This window comes from Notothenia coriiceps, unplaced genomic scaffold (genome assembly GCF_000735185.1).
Source record: "Notothenia coriiceps isolate Sejong01 unplaced genomic scaffold, NC01 NC01_scaffold00026094, whole genome shotgun sequence".
NCBI lineage: Eukaryota > Metazoa > Chordata > Actinopteri > Perciformes > Nototheniidae > Notothenia > Notothenia coriiceps.
In genome coordinates this window covers 275,484-289,201 of record NW_011358795.1, presented here as the reverse complement: position 1 = coordinate 289,201, position 13,718 = coordinate 275,484, and the positions used below count along the sequence as shown (strand labels likewise).

The 13,718-nt window shown below is 40.8% G+C and overlaps 1 protein-coding gene across 1 annotated transcript in view; it reads right to left on the bottom strand.

The window, feature by feature from the left end:
- Positions 1-12,158, bottom strand: part of igdcc4 (immunoglobulin superfamily, DCC subclass, member 4) — a 54,637-nt gene extending 42,479 nt beyond the window's left edge. The window contains exon 1 of the mRNA XM_010783943.1: positions 11,791-12,158. Within this exon, the coding sequence (XP_010782245.1) occupies positions 11,791-11,857 (67 nt within the window). The 5' untranslated portion in view covers positions 11,858-12,158. The remainder of the gene's footprint in view (positions 1-11,790) is intronic.
- Positions 12,159-13,718: the final 1,560 nt, after the last annotated feature.

The following is a 13,718-nucleotide window of genomic DNA, read 5'->3' as shown; positions in this document are numbered from 1 at the left end:
TCGATTCTTGTTCTGTTTTCTGTGAATATCTGCCTCACCCTCTCAGACTTTGAGTTGCGCGCGCTACTAAAGAGACGTGTTACCATGGAAACCAAACAATGGTGTCGCTGTATTAAGTTCAGCAAGGTAATATCATTTTTGAAGCGGAAATGCAATCAATCACCAGAAGTAAATAGCAAATATAGGATATAAACAAACTACATCATGGTTGCATGGCTTCACATCACCACTGCTAAGCTAAAGGAAGCTTCAGACATTCACGAGCGGGGGAAAATCTCGTAAGTTTACCACAGATCTTCTTGCAAGCATCTATCCAAAAATACGTTGGAAAAAGCATTGACTTTGAGTTAACAAGTTATAAAATGCTCATTCTCTTCCAGGGTTTAGGACTCATTCCTGCACAACTTAATGACAGGCCTGATATTAATTTAACTTGCTTCGTTCACATTTAGCATGGCATTTCTCCCTGATGAAAGCAGTTTCAATCATCCTTCTGAATTAAGGATTCTGTTGCTGCTCATTAGGACCCTGGCCCTCCAGATCAGGTGACATATTGAAAATCGTTACTTTAACTTTAAAACAAACAAATTTAAATTATTACCATCTAATGATCTCCCAGGAGAACATTATTGACATTTCAAAATGAGAAATACATCAATAAGTTCTCTGTCTATGTCTATAAAATATCAGAACATATTGAAAGAATGCCCATTACCATTCCCCTAAGTCCAGGTAAGATAGACACATTGATTGCTTTTTACAGCCAGTAAAGAAAAACAAGGATGTTTCTTTTAACTATCATAGAAGAATAAAGAAAATAGCACAAATATGCATTTGAATCAAAAGATTGTTGGCATCTTTGCTTAAAATGACTATACAGCTCTATAACTAATGTTGTGTCATGATTTGCCTTTGCACCTGTCACTCTGCATTAAGATGTGCTACAGCTCTACTGTCAAACAACTAATGTAAAAGATGTCCATGCTTCGGTCATACGTTGTTACTCTTTTCTCAAAGCCAGTGGTAACATAAAGGTAAAAACCACCAGACTAAGGGACAGTTTCATCCCACAGGCCATAAGACTGTTAAACACCTGAACTTTTGAAAGAACATACATAACATTCATCTGTTTGCAACTCACATATATCAATATTCCAATTACTGTATATAGACTATTCTGCAAAGTTTCTATCATATTCTGTTTCTATTATATTCCATTTTAACCCTCCTATTGTCTTCGTTTCCCCCCCCCCCTTACTTTGGTGTTCGCGGTCAAATTTGACCGGTCCTGTTTTAACTGCTATTAAATTAACACAAAAACCATTAATCATCAACATATTTAATTTAAAACGCTTTCAAACTGTAAATATTGTATCAGACTACTGGTATACATGAAAAACTGCAGTAAATATACAAAGAACAGACACTGGACATGTATTGCGTGTGCCAGGTGTGATCCATGTGGGGGGATGGGCACATAAGGGGGGGAACACATCTAGAGTATGTGTGTGTGTGTGTGTGTGTGTGTGTGTGTGTGTGTGTGTGTGTGTGTGTGTGTGTGTGTGTGTGTGTGTGTGTGTGTGTGTGTGTGTGTGTGTGTGTGTGTTTTATCTGATCCGGATGGTTACTAATTCCTTTTCTTTATGGCGGTCATTTTTGACCGGGAACACCATGGGTGTTACAAAATTGACTAACTCATCCAAAATTCAATTAAAGTGTTGGTCAGCAATTGTATATGTTCAAATGTCTACTGTGAAGGATATCATAAAGCCTTAATGCAATCGAATCTAAAACAAAAAAGTTATGATTGATGAAAGTAGTAAATCGGTCAGATTTGACCCGAAGACAACAGGAGGTTGCATTGTTGGAGGAGCCTGCATGTGACCTAAGATTGTCATTGTCATAACTACACTGTAGCTATGCACACATGACAATAAAAGTCTTGAAACTTGAAAATGGCTTTTAATAATTGTAGGTGGACAAAAGTTGTTTGTGGTGAGACAAACATGGCTCCCGTGTCCAACTGTGTGTACAAGAAGGAGTAACGGAGCGAGAACGTGGGACACAGAGTGAGAGAGAGGGGCGTCCTGGTGCAGTCCCTCATTCCTCCTGCTCTATGTACAGTGCTCATTCATCCCAGTTGGGCTTCCTCCAATCACACAGCCGCGCTCCTGCATGCGGGGCCTCCCAGCAGTATGGGGCCTCCACATGGCCATGTCAAGTGCCAGGCCCACTTGCATGAGTCAACAAAGCGAGCCATAACACTAACATGGGAGTAACACGGGAGATCCAAATCAGAATATGTTTGTTCACGCAGCGGCACACTGAATGCACAGGAATTTGCGCTGGGGGTGACATGAGACAGTGGATCGGTTATGTAAAGGCTCCCAGTCTGTAGAGTAGAGCAGGACAATGGCACACACTGGTAGCTATAACATGGAAAAGTACTGTCCTCTTATTCAACTCTGCTCGGTGAAGTGCAGCACATGTAAATGATAATGCATGTGTGCAAGGATCAGGGTTGAGCATTAAATACAAGGTCAGAATGATGAATGAGACTGCTATGTGACACGACCCAGCGCTGAGGAAGGGCATGCACTGAGCGAGCTGCACATATTATTATGCGCACTGGGGTTCTCAATAATTACATTGTCCATGGCCGATATGAGAGATGAGTGCTGTGATATTTGCGCACTACTGCGTCTGAATGAGAACTGAAAGGTTTGTGAAAACGCAAAAATGATTCTAGATATTCCTATAGGTGTGTTTAGCATGACGGTTCAAAATAAACTGCAGTATAACTTCCAATCCTCCTTTCTTTTGACTTCTCTGCATGTGCAGCTGCCTTTCCCTCTGCAGCACATTCACATCAATACACCATAACTTTAAAGCTAGACTACAACTCTAGACCAACATTGAAATATTAATCTTTATATACACCGCATCTTTCTGAATGCATGGCCACCTTTAGAGTCACTCCTCTGCTCTCATGTGACCAAGCAGACAGCAGGGAAGAATGGAAGGAATGTGAATGCAGGTGACTGCTGCTTCTCACAAAAAACTTCGAAGTCATTCTTAATGGTGTCTGAAGCCTTTCCTTTCACCATCACCACAAACTCTCTTCAGTCTTTTCTGAAAAATCCACTGTAGAGGAGATGTCATATGTTGAATAAATCTAATATGTTGAACTGAATGACAGTCACACCCTCTAACACACACACACGGCCCAGACAGGTGCACAGGAACTACAATTTCCACACTTTTGTGAGCCCCGGGTCTAGACACGAACACCCTGTATGTAATGTAAATGTGTAGGGGGGATGCAATATCATTGAGTATTCAAAATCCATGTAAATAGATCGTACCAATTTGATAAGTTGACTCATAATTGACTGAATATTATCTCTAAAAATACCAATGTGAATTTGTGAAATGACATAATAGCCACTTTTCGAGGCTCGGTAACCCCATTCCACAAAACATTGGTGCAGCTTCAACTTGAAGATAATGTAAACATAGGCCACCCCTGCAAGAGGAGATGTGGCTACGGATAGAACAAGTGCTGGGATTCAAATGAGGATATTATTGCGTTGCAGATAACAGACTGTATACCACTCTCGGTGCAGCTGTGACCCTACTCCAAGCATCAAATCAAATCACCTCATGTAATGTTTTAAATTACACTATGTGGTAAACCTCAATGACCAGGTAAGCCAACAGGATGAGATAGCACAATCCATCCGAGTTGCATCACTGCAGTAGTAATATCGGTTTGTGCTCCTGGGATCAAAGAATTAACAGATAGCACCACAACCAAAGACTTAGGAACATTTGATCTCTGTATGCAATAGAGAGGCAACTCGCTGCAGAAACTGCTGTAGGAGAATATTAATATTGGGATTCTCTGTAATGTCAATACTCTGCCAATGTTATATGTTGCCATCTTTTGAAAAGTACTTAACGTTGCTCAAGTGTGAAGGAAAGCAGGAACATTGCTGGTAAAGACCAACTCATTGAAATGCTCTTAAAAGTTAACATATAACAATCTCTATCCTTGGCTCTTCTTGTGAGCCAAATTCAAAATACCATTGCTCCTGCCATGATAACATTTCTATCCATCAACATGTTATAAGCCAAAAAGCCATTACTTTAACAGACAGAAATTAAATACACTTCCGGATATTGAATATTTATGGTCTCTTCATCAAAACCTTTGGGAAAGGTTTTAGAAGGCGAGGGTGAATACTCCTCTCCTTTACGACAGATTCAACCCAGAGTAGTAATATTTACATAGATATCTGCTTACACTTGTACAGAATTAAACACTCATTAGCTCACATGTTCACGTATTACTAACAGGCTGATCTATTCACCACTGGAAAGAAGCACAAACTAAATAAATGTAACACAGTGCTTTGAACATCCCAAGAGAGAAAATCGTTTGAATTCATTGCAGAGAAAAATCAATCCCAAGACTTCCTCTCCTTTCATACAAGCACTTCTGTGCTTTAGATAGCCTCCCTGGCAGCCTGAAAAGGCGCACACAGGGCACCATAAAAATCAACATATTCACTGCACAAATATACCCAGCTGAAACTCAGCCCAGGGCATCTTTAAATAATATGCATCCTAATTTAGCACGGGCTCTCAGGGGAGGGGATCAAGATGCACTCACAAATCGCAGCTGACACACCCTCGCTTACACACAAGCAAGCAGGCTGGCGCACGGGGTGAATGCACCTCAGCAAACACACACACATGTAGATACTTAATTTTCCGCTAATGTGTAATGAGCAATTCTACACAGGCCCTGCTGTCCAACTGCGTCTAAGTCTCAAGAGATCTGAGTATGCATGTTCAAAGAAACACTGGAAATCGAAGTGCAAGTTTGGGCCCAAAGTTCAAACAAGGCTGAACACTAAAACAGAGTCATTAAAAGTACATTTTACACAAGTACATCATTTATACATCACATCATTTAGAAATGCAATTACATTAAGTCATTAAGGAGGTGGGGTCTTAATCTGCTACAGGACATGGGAGAATAGAAGCTTGGTTTAATGTGTTTTCCTCCACAATTACTTAGCAGAATAAAAAACACAATTAGATCCTACACAAAAATATTTGTTGGTGATCTCAAAGACATTTCTGACTGATATGAGACACTTGAGCAGTAACAGTAGACACCGATGCTGTAGTGGTTCGACAGACAGTATACATCCCTCAACCAATTCCATGTTTAATATTCTGTAGCTGCCACTATACGGGAGGTTGAACAGCTGGCCCTCCAGCGTAGACAAAACAAACTGGAGCTGAACACACTCTAAACATTACAGATGAGTTCAGGAGGAAACATGGACCTCAACTGTTAGGGGACCAAAAGGTTGAGACAGACAGACTCCATCTTCCTGTAGTGGATCAGTACGCTTAACCCAGAGGGGCTGTTGTTCAGTTGTATTTTGGCCATTTCTACAGTTATTGTCTAGTACATTGCATCTTTTTCTTTGTCAGTCAGTACATTGACAACCACTGACAACTCCTACTAAGTGCGTGATGAAATCTGACTTCTCGATCTGATACTACTTTGATACCATGTGTGAAACTGCAGAATGACGTCTCACCTCCAAAAATACCACACGGTCCACTGATGCCTCTTTGATTGGTGCAACAGAATACGATTTTCAGACACAAGCAGTCAGCAGGGAGATGACTACTGCCAAAAAAACAAAACCAAGTTTTAAATTGAACTTTAATTTCCAAGCCAAAACTTTTCTCAACATTTGGAAGACCAACAGATGCCAAAAGACAAGAGCATTGGACTTACAATACATATTTGGATGGGGGGGAACGTGATGCTGCTTTGTTTCTGCAGTAAATATCACAAGGAGAAGGAAAAACATGTTGCTACCCAAAACTCTCAATGCACTTCCTATCAAATAAGGTCCTCAGCTTCTAGGATGACAGATATGTAAGTGTTTATTATCTTGCAGGTAATATCTTGTGTGAATTGAACAACAATCAATTATTTATTAATACACACATTTCAGCATTTTGGTTAATTTTTTTAATGTTGAGTAAATAATTCAACTACATAGAAGATGCAACTTTTGTGAGTTATACCCTCTGCAGAAAACTTTTACTTTGTTCAGGCCTTTCTTTTTAACGATACAATGTTCTTAACACACCTCACTCACTATATCCAAACTATCTTGCTCTGAGACTATGCCAAAACTGAAAATATAAGCTCTTGTGTAACTTTACATCGCCACAATATTTAAGCTAGGGAAAGTACTTTGCCCTATAGTACCTTAGTGCAGTGAGTCGAATGAATGGTTGACTCAAAAAACATTTCACTCCCACCACCATGCCTAACATTGCATATAGGGTCATCTCAGCAGTATATATTCCCTACAGCAAATGTTCAGTCGCAATATTAACTTAGTCTGAAACATGCTGTAGAGATGACCACTTCTGACCTGAGAATATTGGAAACATAACTGGGTTTTTTTTCTACAAAAACGATATGTTGAGTTGTAGAGTTAGCCATACATAATGAATTTCTCCCAGAACTGAAATAACACGCAGGGAGTCTAAAGCGGTTTCAAAGCAGGATAAAAAAAGCAATAATATTCTGCTTGATCACACAGTCCTCCCTGGTATGTCAAGAGCATGTGAGCAAATGCTGCTCGTTTGGATGCCTTTAATTAAGGTCTTCATAAAGTACTCATTTAACTGTGTTATTTCAAATATTCAAAAACCTGTGATTAGCCATTTGTTTCCATAGATTTCCTTGTATTTTTTAATGAAGGCACACGTTGGCTTTCCACTACAGTCTACATTATTATTACGTTGTCCGTCTGTACAGGGTAACATTACAAGTTAATACAGAGAGTGGTAAGCTGTGTTAAACTCATAATGTAATCAGAGACACGTTCATTTGAATAAACTTCAAACCAGTGGTTCCTTGCTTTCCTACCCTAGGGTCAACCCCATTCAATCACAATTCTTACAGGCTCTTCAATTTGCTTCAATTTAATTTCACAACATGACAATTAAACTAAACCTGATTTAATTTGGTGTTCAAACCCAATAAAACGTAATGCACAGCAAGAAGAATATGCCATTGGGGCTTAGAAAACAAAGACATTAAAGGAGTTGCAACAGCAATTAGACCAAACTCATTCAGCCTTGTGTTTTTTACACCGTTACATGTTCATAACGAGGCAGCTAAATGGTTTCTCTGTGAAACGGATAGAGGGTATACAAATATATTTGCACCATTCAGAATGGACCTATGGATCAGTTTTGGAACACCGCACACACATAGGAAGACATTACATGAAATATATGGCTGACCTTCTTTCTCTTGGTTGAAGGTTTTTAATATATGATACCACCTGCTATAGGTAAGAATTAATTTGCAAAAGGTCAAAAGGGTTTCTTTCTTTGTGGAGTTTGAAAAGTCCCTCTTTTACTTTCCTGCAGGCTCACAGGTTTCCTTCCAAAGACATGCAGAATAGGCAGTTTAACGAAATGGCACTTGGTAAAGGGAATTCAATTAATAGGAAGTACTTTCCCCCTAATCAAGGCCTATCACACCAGGCTGCTTCAGCGGAATTACACAAGACTGCTACTGCACTGCATCTCCGAACTGTGTAACTGTGGACAGTGCAGGAAAGCATGCGAGGTCAATCAACACCTGCTGGTACAAATCAAATCATAAGAGGACTGCGATTTCATGCGAGCTGTGTGACTGTTAATACAAACAGTAAATACTCATGCAGAGCATCAAGGGTAAATTATCTCATGACATTCTCAGTCAGCGAAGTACCAATGCTTCATCATGCTGTGTTTACAATTTCCATGCGCATATAAAGAGGCCAAAGGCTTTATAATAATCCGATTTATTTGGTCATAAAGTCTTGCAGGAGTGCAGATGTGATCTTTTATTGTGTCCATTTATAACTGCATGGACTGTGAACACACAGACACTCCGGCACCTTTGTTTCATTAATTTGCTTGTGATATGTTAAGTGAAGTTGACATAATTTCATTTGATCTCTAGAATGGATAAAACAAGCTCTTTGTTTGTGGATGTAGCAATGGCCCTTGCCCTCAAATTTGCCCCACCAGCGCCCGCTTATTCATCCCTGTCCCAGAATCACCCACACGCCCCCCCCCCCCCATCAGCCTCAGTTCCCACAACCACCGACACACAAAACATTCATGCTCCACTTTCTAAACCCAGCAAAATAAACACAGAGAGAAACATGCACACACTGTGTCAGCCTTAGGGCAGTGTTTCCCCTATATACATTCAATGTATTGCGCGCCACTGCTGCTACGGGGGACCAGCCAGGTACCAACAAAAAAAGGTACCAAAAAAATAAATATATATTCAAATAATAATCCGTAGCCACACAGCCTCTGTGAGCGAGCGAGACAGAGAGAAAGCGAGAGAGAGCACACCTTTAACTATTTATTATAGTTGTACAAAATAAAGTAAGAAATCATAAAAGGGGAGTGATTAGTAAAATATGCAAAAAGAAAAAGAAAGAATACTAACTAGGTAACATAAGATAAGAATAAACTAGTTTAAATGATTTGTTATTGGTTGTGATCATATTCTAAAGATGTTTGGACTATTGAAAAGTATACAGCTCTCTTTCATGAGTGTTGAGAGCTGTATCTATAAATTCATCTTGTGCTCAAAGTGCACCAGATTGATGCATTTAACTTCAACATTTAAAACATCTTCCCGGGGGTGCATGCCCCCGGACCCCCCTAGAGGATGTGAGGTCCACCCCCAAATAAAGCAGGTTAAAATAATGAAATTGCATACATTTTATTTTGATTGTTTGTTATGTGGATGTGTAGTATTTGTGTTACTGTATGTTCAATAAAGGTGATTTAGCAAAACACACCTGTAGAGCCTGAAGAGCCTTTCTTGTGCTGGCAGAGACATAGAAACATGTTGGCGGGGCGCACTTCGCACGTGCACACACAAAAAGATTCCACGTGCTCCGCGCTCACATTTAGCTGGGCCCGCGTGCCTTAGCACCGCTGCTGTGACTCCATCCTAGGGGAAACACTGCTAAGTAAATACTAGTAATGCAAAATAATCATCTTTATAATAATGCATTCATGATGCTGCTGTCAGTGTTTGCAGAGAGATTCAAAGGTGGTTTCTTCTTCTCTGAAGCAAAGTAGTTTAGATGACCTTAATATTAAAACAAATGTTTATTTTTGTCAAATTCAAAATGTGATGTGTAAATAATACCTCCAAGACCTCTGTATTTCATACAGAGACAGCAATCAAACGTCAAAGTTGGTTGGTACCAACTTCCAATGATAAATATCTCAGTGCAATTTCTACTTCACTCTTATCACAGACAACCTCCATCACAATCGCCATTTACCAGCAAGAGATTTCATCATCTAGATGTGATTGCCCCCAGTGTGGCACTCACTCTCCTGTCAGGAGGATCTCAAGGGGAGTCATTCCTTACTCTGACTGTGCAGGAGTCTGCGGGGCATGGTAATCTAACTCTATATAAATTGTATCCTATGACCTTCTACTATTATATCAGATGGAAGTCAAGGAGGCATACTTTTAGTTGCCTCCCTTTTAAGGTCTTTATATGCATAATTGAAAAAATGAATGATGGGACTTGTGATACAATTACAGTATAGCTCAGAGGGAGATGAGTTCTACATAGATGTGTTAAAGTACTTTCGAGTTTTGGAAGTATTCATTCCAAAACATTTGGCTTTTCAACAACACCCTCTCATCACTGTGTTGAATTACAGCATGTCATAATGGAGTTGCAGCAGCAGCAGCAAAACGATGTGCAAGCAACCTCCAGACCCCAGAGAAGGATAAAACACTCAATGAAAACACTTTAATAATGCAGCGATACAGTATACACAACACCAGTGGAAAATGAGTGAGACAAAAGGCGACAGTAAGCAAAATTCTCTCATCTATTTGTAATAAAATCCGAGACAACACATAAACAACATTGCGATAAGACAGTGTAAATCGTTAAGCAGACATTTTGGACAAGTGTTGATGTGAGATAAGACTAAAGGAAAGTAATAGCTTGTGCAGTATTCGTGTGGGCAAAACCTATCAACCATTTCAAGACCTCAGCAATAATATACGTAAAGAGATTGTATACATCAGAACTAAGTAATGGTGTGATTCTTCTCACATCAGGACATGTTCACAAGTAAAAATCTAAATATACTAACTTTCTTTGGGGCTCCACAATAATTGGATGGCAATTTAAATAGGCCTGGAACTAACATTGATGTCTTAATTGAATAATCTGCTGATCTTAATTAATGTGGGTCATACAATGTCAGAAACTAAAGTGGCCTCAATTAATTAATAACACAATCAGTGCAAAATTAAAACAATCACTTTAATACATGAGGAATAAAAGCAGCAATTTCTGCCTTTCCCTAAAGGGGACTTGCATTTTATATGTTTTGAGACAAATGCATAAGTTAGATTTATGTTCCAGAGTCGTGTAATCCTATTTGCCCAGCATGAATATGAATGCCACATGTTGGAGATTGAGGTAAAAAAAAAAAAAAGGTTCACCTCACAGTTTTGTAATGTCTTCTTTAATGCCATCTCTCTTTCTGTCTCCCTCTCTTCACATACAGCAGACAAACTCACAGTCCCACTTGTCTGGTCCTCAGGCACTTGACAGATAAACACAAACCTCTTAACATGCTTAGTCATTCAAACGTTATTCAGCTAGATAATGTGGGTGAAATATCAATTAGACTATGTTGTTCATTCTTGTTTTAGTGGCCTAATAGCATACAGTCATGAAAGATGTACCAAACATCTGTGTGTGCATCCTTGATGGTAAACAGTTTTACCTAAAAAGGAAAGCATGGCAGGTTCACCTATATCTTCTTTTCCTGACCCTGAAAAGCTTTCAGCTGAATAGCCTCCACTGATACTCTGCACAGGTCTTTGTCATGTAAATCCTGCAGTCGGTCTTTCACCCACTCGTCGCCGCCTGTGTAGGCAGACTTTCCTCTCCAACCAGCACGCTTCCACTCTCGGGAGACATCGCCGCAATGCCTCGGAAACCAAACATCAGCTCGCATTCTACTTCAAGTGTATCAAAAGCATAGATAACGAAGTCCTTTTGATGCTATTGGCCTACACTTTCAAAATCCTCTCACTGAACTTCCTGAGCCAGTGGCTGAAAACCAGTCGTCCCATGCGCACATGTAGGCTATTCGGTTATTAAACCGTGAGAAAAAGAAAGAAAACTTAAGTTTTTTTTGTTTTTTTTTACTGACAAAGCAATCGGCACATTTAAGACATAGCTGCTTCCAGGGGGCTCCACACTCATTAAACACCAAATCCGAGCCCACATGTCTCCATAATGAGCCCCATCCTATGTTTGATCCGAAACTTCCCCGGTCGGTTCAAAGCCCCCTGGCCGCTCAGTGGCACCGCTCCTCGGGCTGCAACTTCCAAACCCCAAAGCTTCACCGCCCGTCCTGACAGAGACACCCGTAGTGGAACAATACAACCCTACCTCGAACGAACCGGAGGGGCCACGTGAGGTGAGCACCACAGAACACGGAGGGGATACTGTTCGTATACCGTGCAAGGTGCACCCAAGTAGCTCTCCCCTATCTTTGATCACAGCCCACTTGTGTTCTGAGTAACTGCACTTCAGTGTAATGTGAGTGGCCCGCTGCCTCACACATGCACTCCACTGAAAAACATGCAGATGAGTAAAGTGAGCGCTTTACCTTGCTTTGATGGACCACAGAACAGCGAAAGAAGACAGAACAGCCAAATTGTACTCTCCACCGCCATGTACAGCCTTTGATTTCCTCCAGTGGGGTAGCAATACGTCTATACAACCAGCTATACCGTTATAGCGACATGCATATGTTGGAATCCGCTTTTGTCTCCGGCGGTGCGTAAAGGACTCTCTGTGAATGTTTAGGTTTCTTTGGTGAGCAGTCCACTGGCTTTAACAACAATTAGCTTGCATTAGTCGGGGGAGAGCCGTCGTGTCTCTCGGCGCTTCAACGCCATGTTGCGAACGAATGTTAAGTGTGTGTTAGCTGCTGGTCCACACACACATGTACGCGCACACGCACGTTCACCAGACACTGGCTGGCTGGCTGTGGCTGGTCGTCGCTGGAGTCCTGAAAAGCTGTCGGTGATTCTAACACACCCCTTCTTCCTCCTTTTTGTGTTCAACTCCATGCTTCCCACCAACACTTGGGAGATTCATTCAGAGCGAATAGGTTGTAGAAGCACTTGCAATACCAAATCTGTCAAAATATATTTTACCCCAGGCGCCCTCTCTCTGTGTCTGGAATGATGCATTCGTTAGGGATCTCTGCTAGAGCAAAGCGAAGTGGAGAACGGTCTGGCAAAACAGTAATCTGTAAGGACAGCAAATGTGTTGCCCTGAATGAACCCAATGTTGCCCACATGGTCATTTTAATGAGCACTCTCACATCCAGATGCACATGTTCCGGTGAAAACGTGTTCTAATAACGCAGCATCTACACTAATTCATTTAAATCATGTAATAAAGATATTGTTTGTTTTCCTAAGTGTGTACCTAAGTGTGTGAGCATGCACCTCTTAAAAACATGGGGTATTGCATTGTAAGCATTACTGCATGAATGCTTCTGTGCAATAAAGCAGGTCTGGGTAAAAATGGAGAGTATGAAAGGCACATGTGCACAGGCAGGAGGAGGTGAGGGAGGAGGAGGAGGAGGTGGTGGTGGAAATGAGGGGTGGCGGGGGGGGTGGTCGTGGTGGTGGTGTGCATCCCAATCAATCAACCAGCCCGCCTCCTGCACTGAGTGCTGAGGGACCCACTGACTTTTGCACATAGCGGGAGCCAGCTGGAGCCCAGCCTTCCCAGAGCAGACAAAGACTCGCCTCGTGCAGCACTCTCAGCATCACCGATACCAGCAGCATCCCCACATTCAACAGCACACAAGCATACAGCATGAGAGAAAAACCCCACAAGCTTTAATAGATATGGCTATACAGCAGTCTATGTGTGTATCAAAGCTGCTACTTGTGACGCTTTAATGAAAAAATCATTGTTCTTTGAAGTTCCAAAGAGCGATGTACACCTTTTGATGCAACATCTTCTCATAAATTGCCTCTTTGGAATGAAAGAATGTCTATTATAGAGTACTTTTGAAGCATTCAACTCAAGTGAAAATTGTGTGCTTTAAAATACAGCCTTTTATGTTAAAAGCCTTCGTTTTTCAATCTGGGTTTATAGCATGTAGTAAAAAGCTATATATTCTCTGCACCATAGAGAAGAAAGACAGACAATCATTAAAGTCAGTAATGAAGGAGTTCCCTTTGGTATTAATATCTTGTCCACACAGATTTCTCTTCTCATCGTTTTCATTTAATGCTGATATGAGATTGATTTGAGCCGATGAAATGAAATGAGATGGATGCATTTCCCAGGTGTCTTATTAAAGCAAATGTCCAGGCCATTGGATTATGTGATTGCATTGGAAAACTAATAGCATTTCTGTGTCCTCTGTGATTGTGGTCAAGCTGTAATTTCCCCGCTTCTCCTTTTTCCCCCTTGCCTGCAACCATAAAATAATGAACACAAACTACCAGCTGCTCGCAAATCACTCGACAAAAGTGCTATGATCTGAAAGCACAAACCATCTACGAGAAA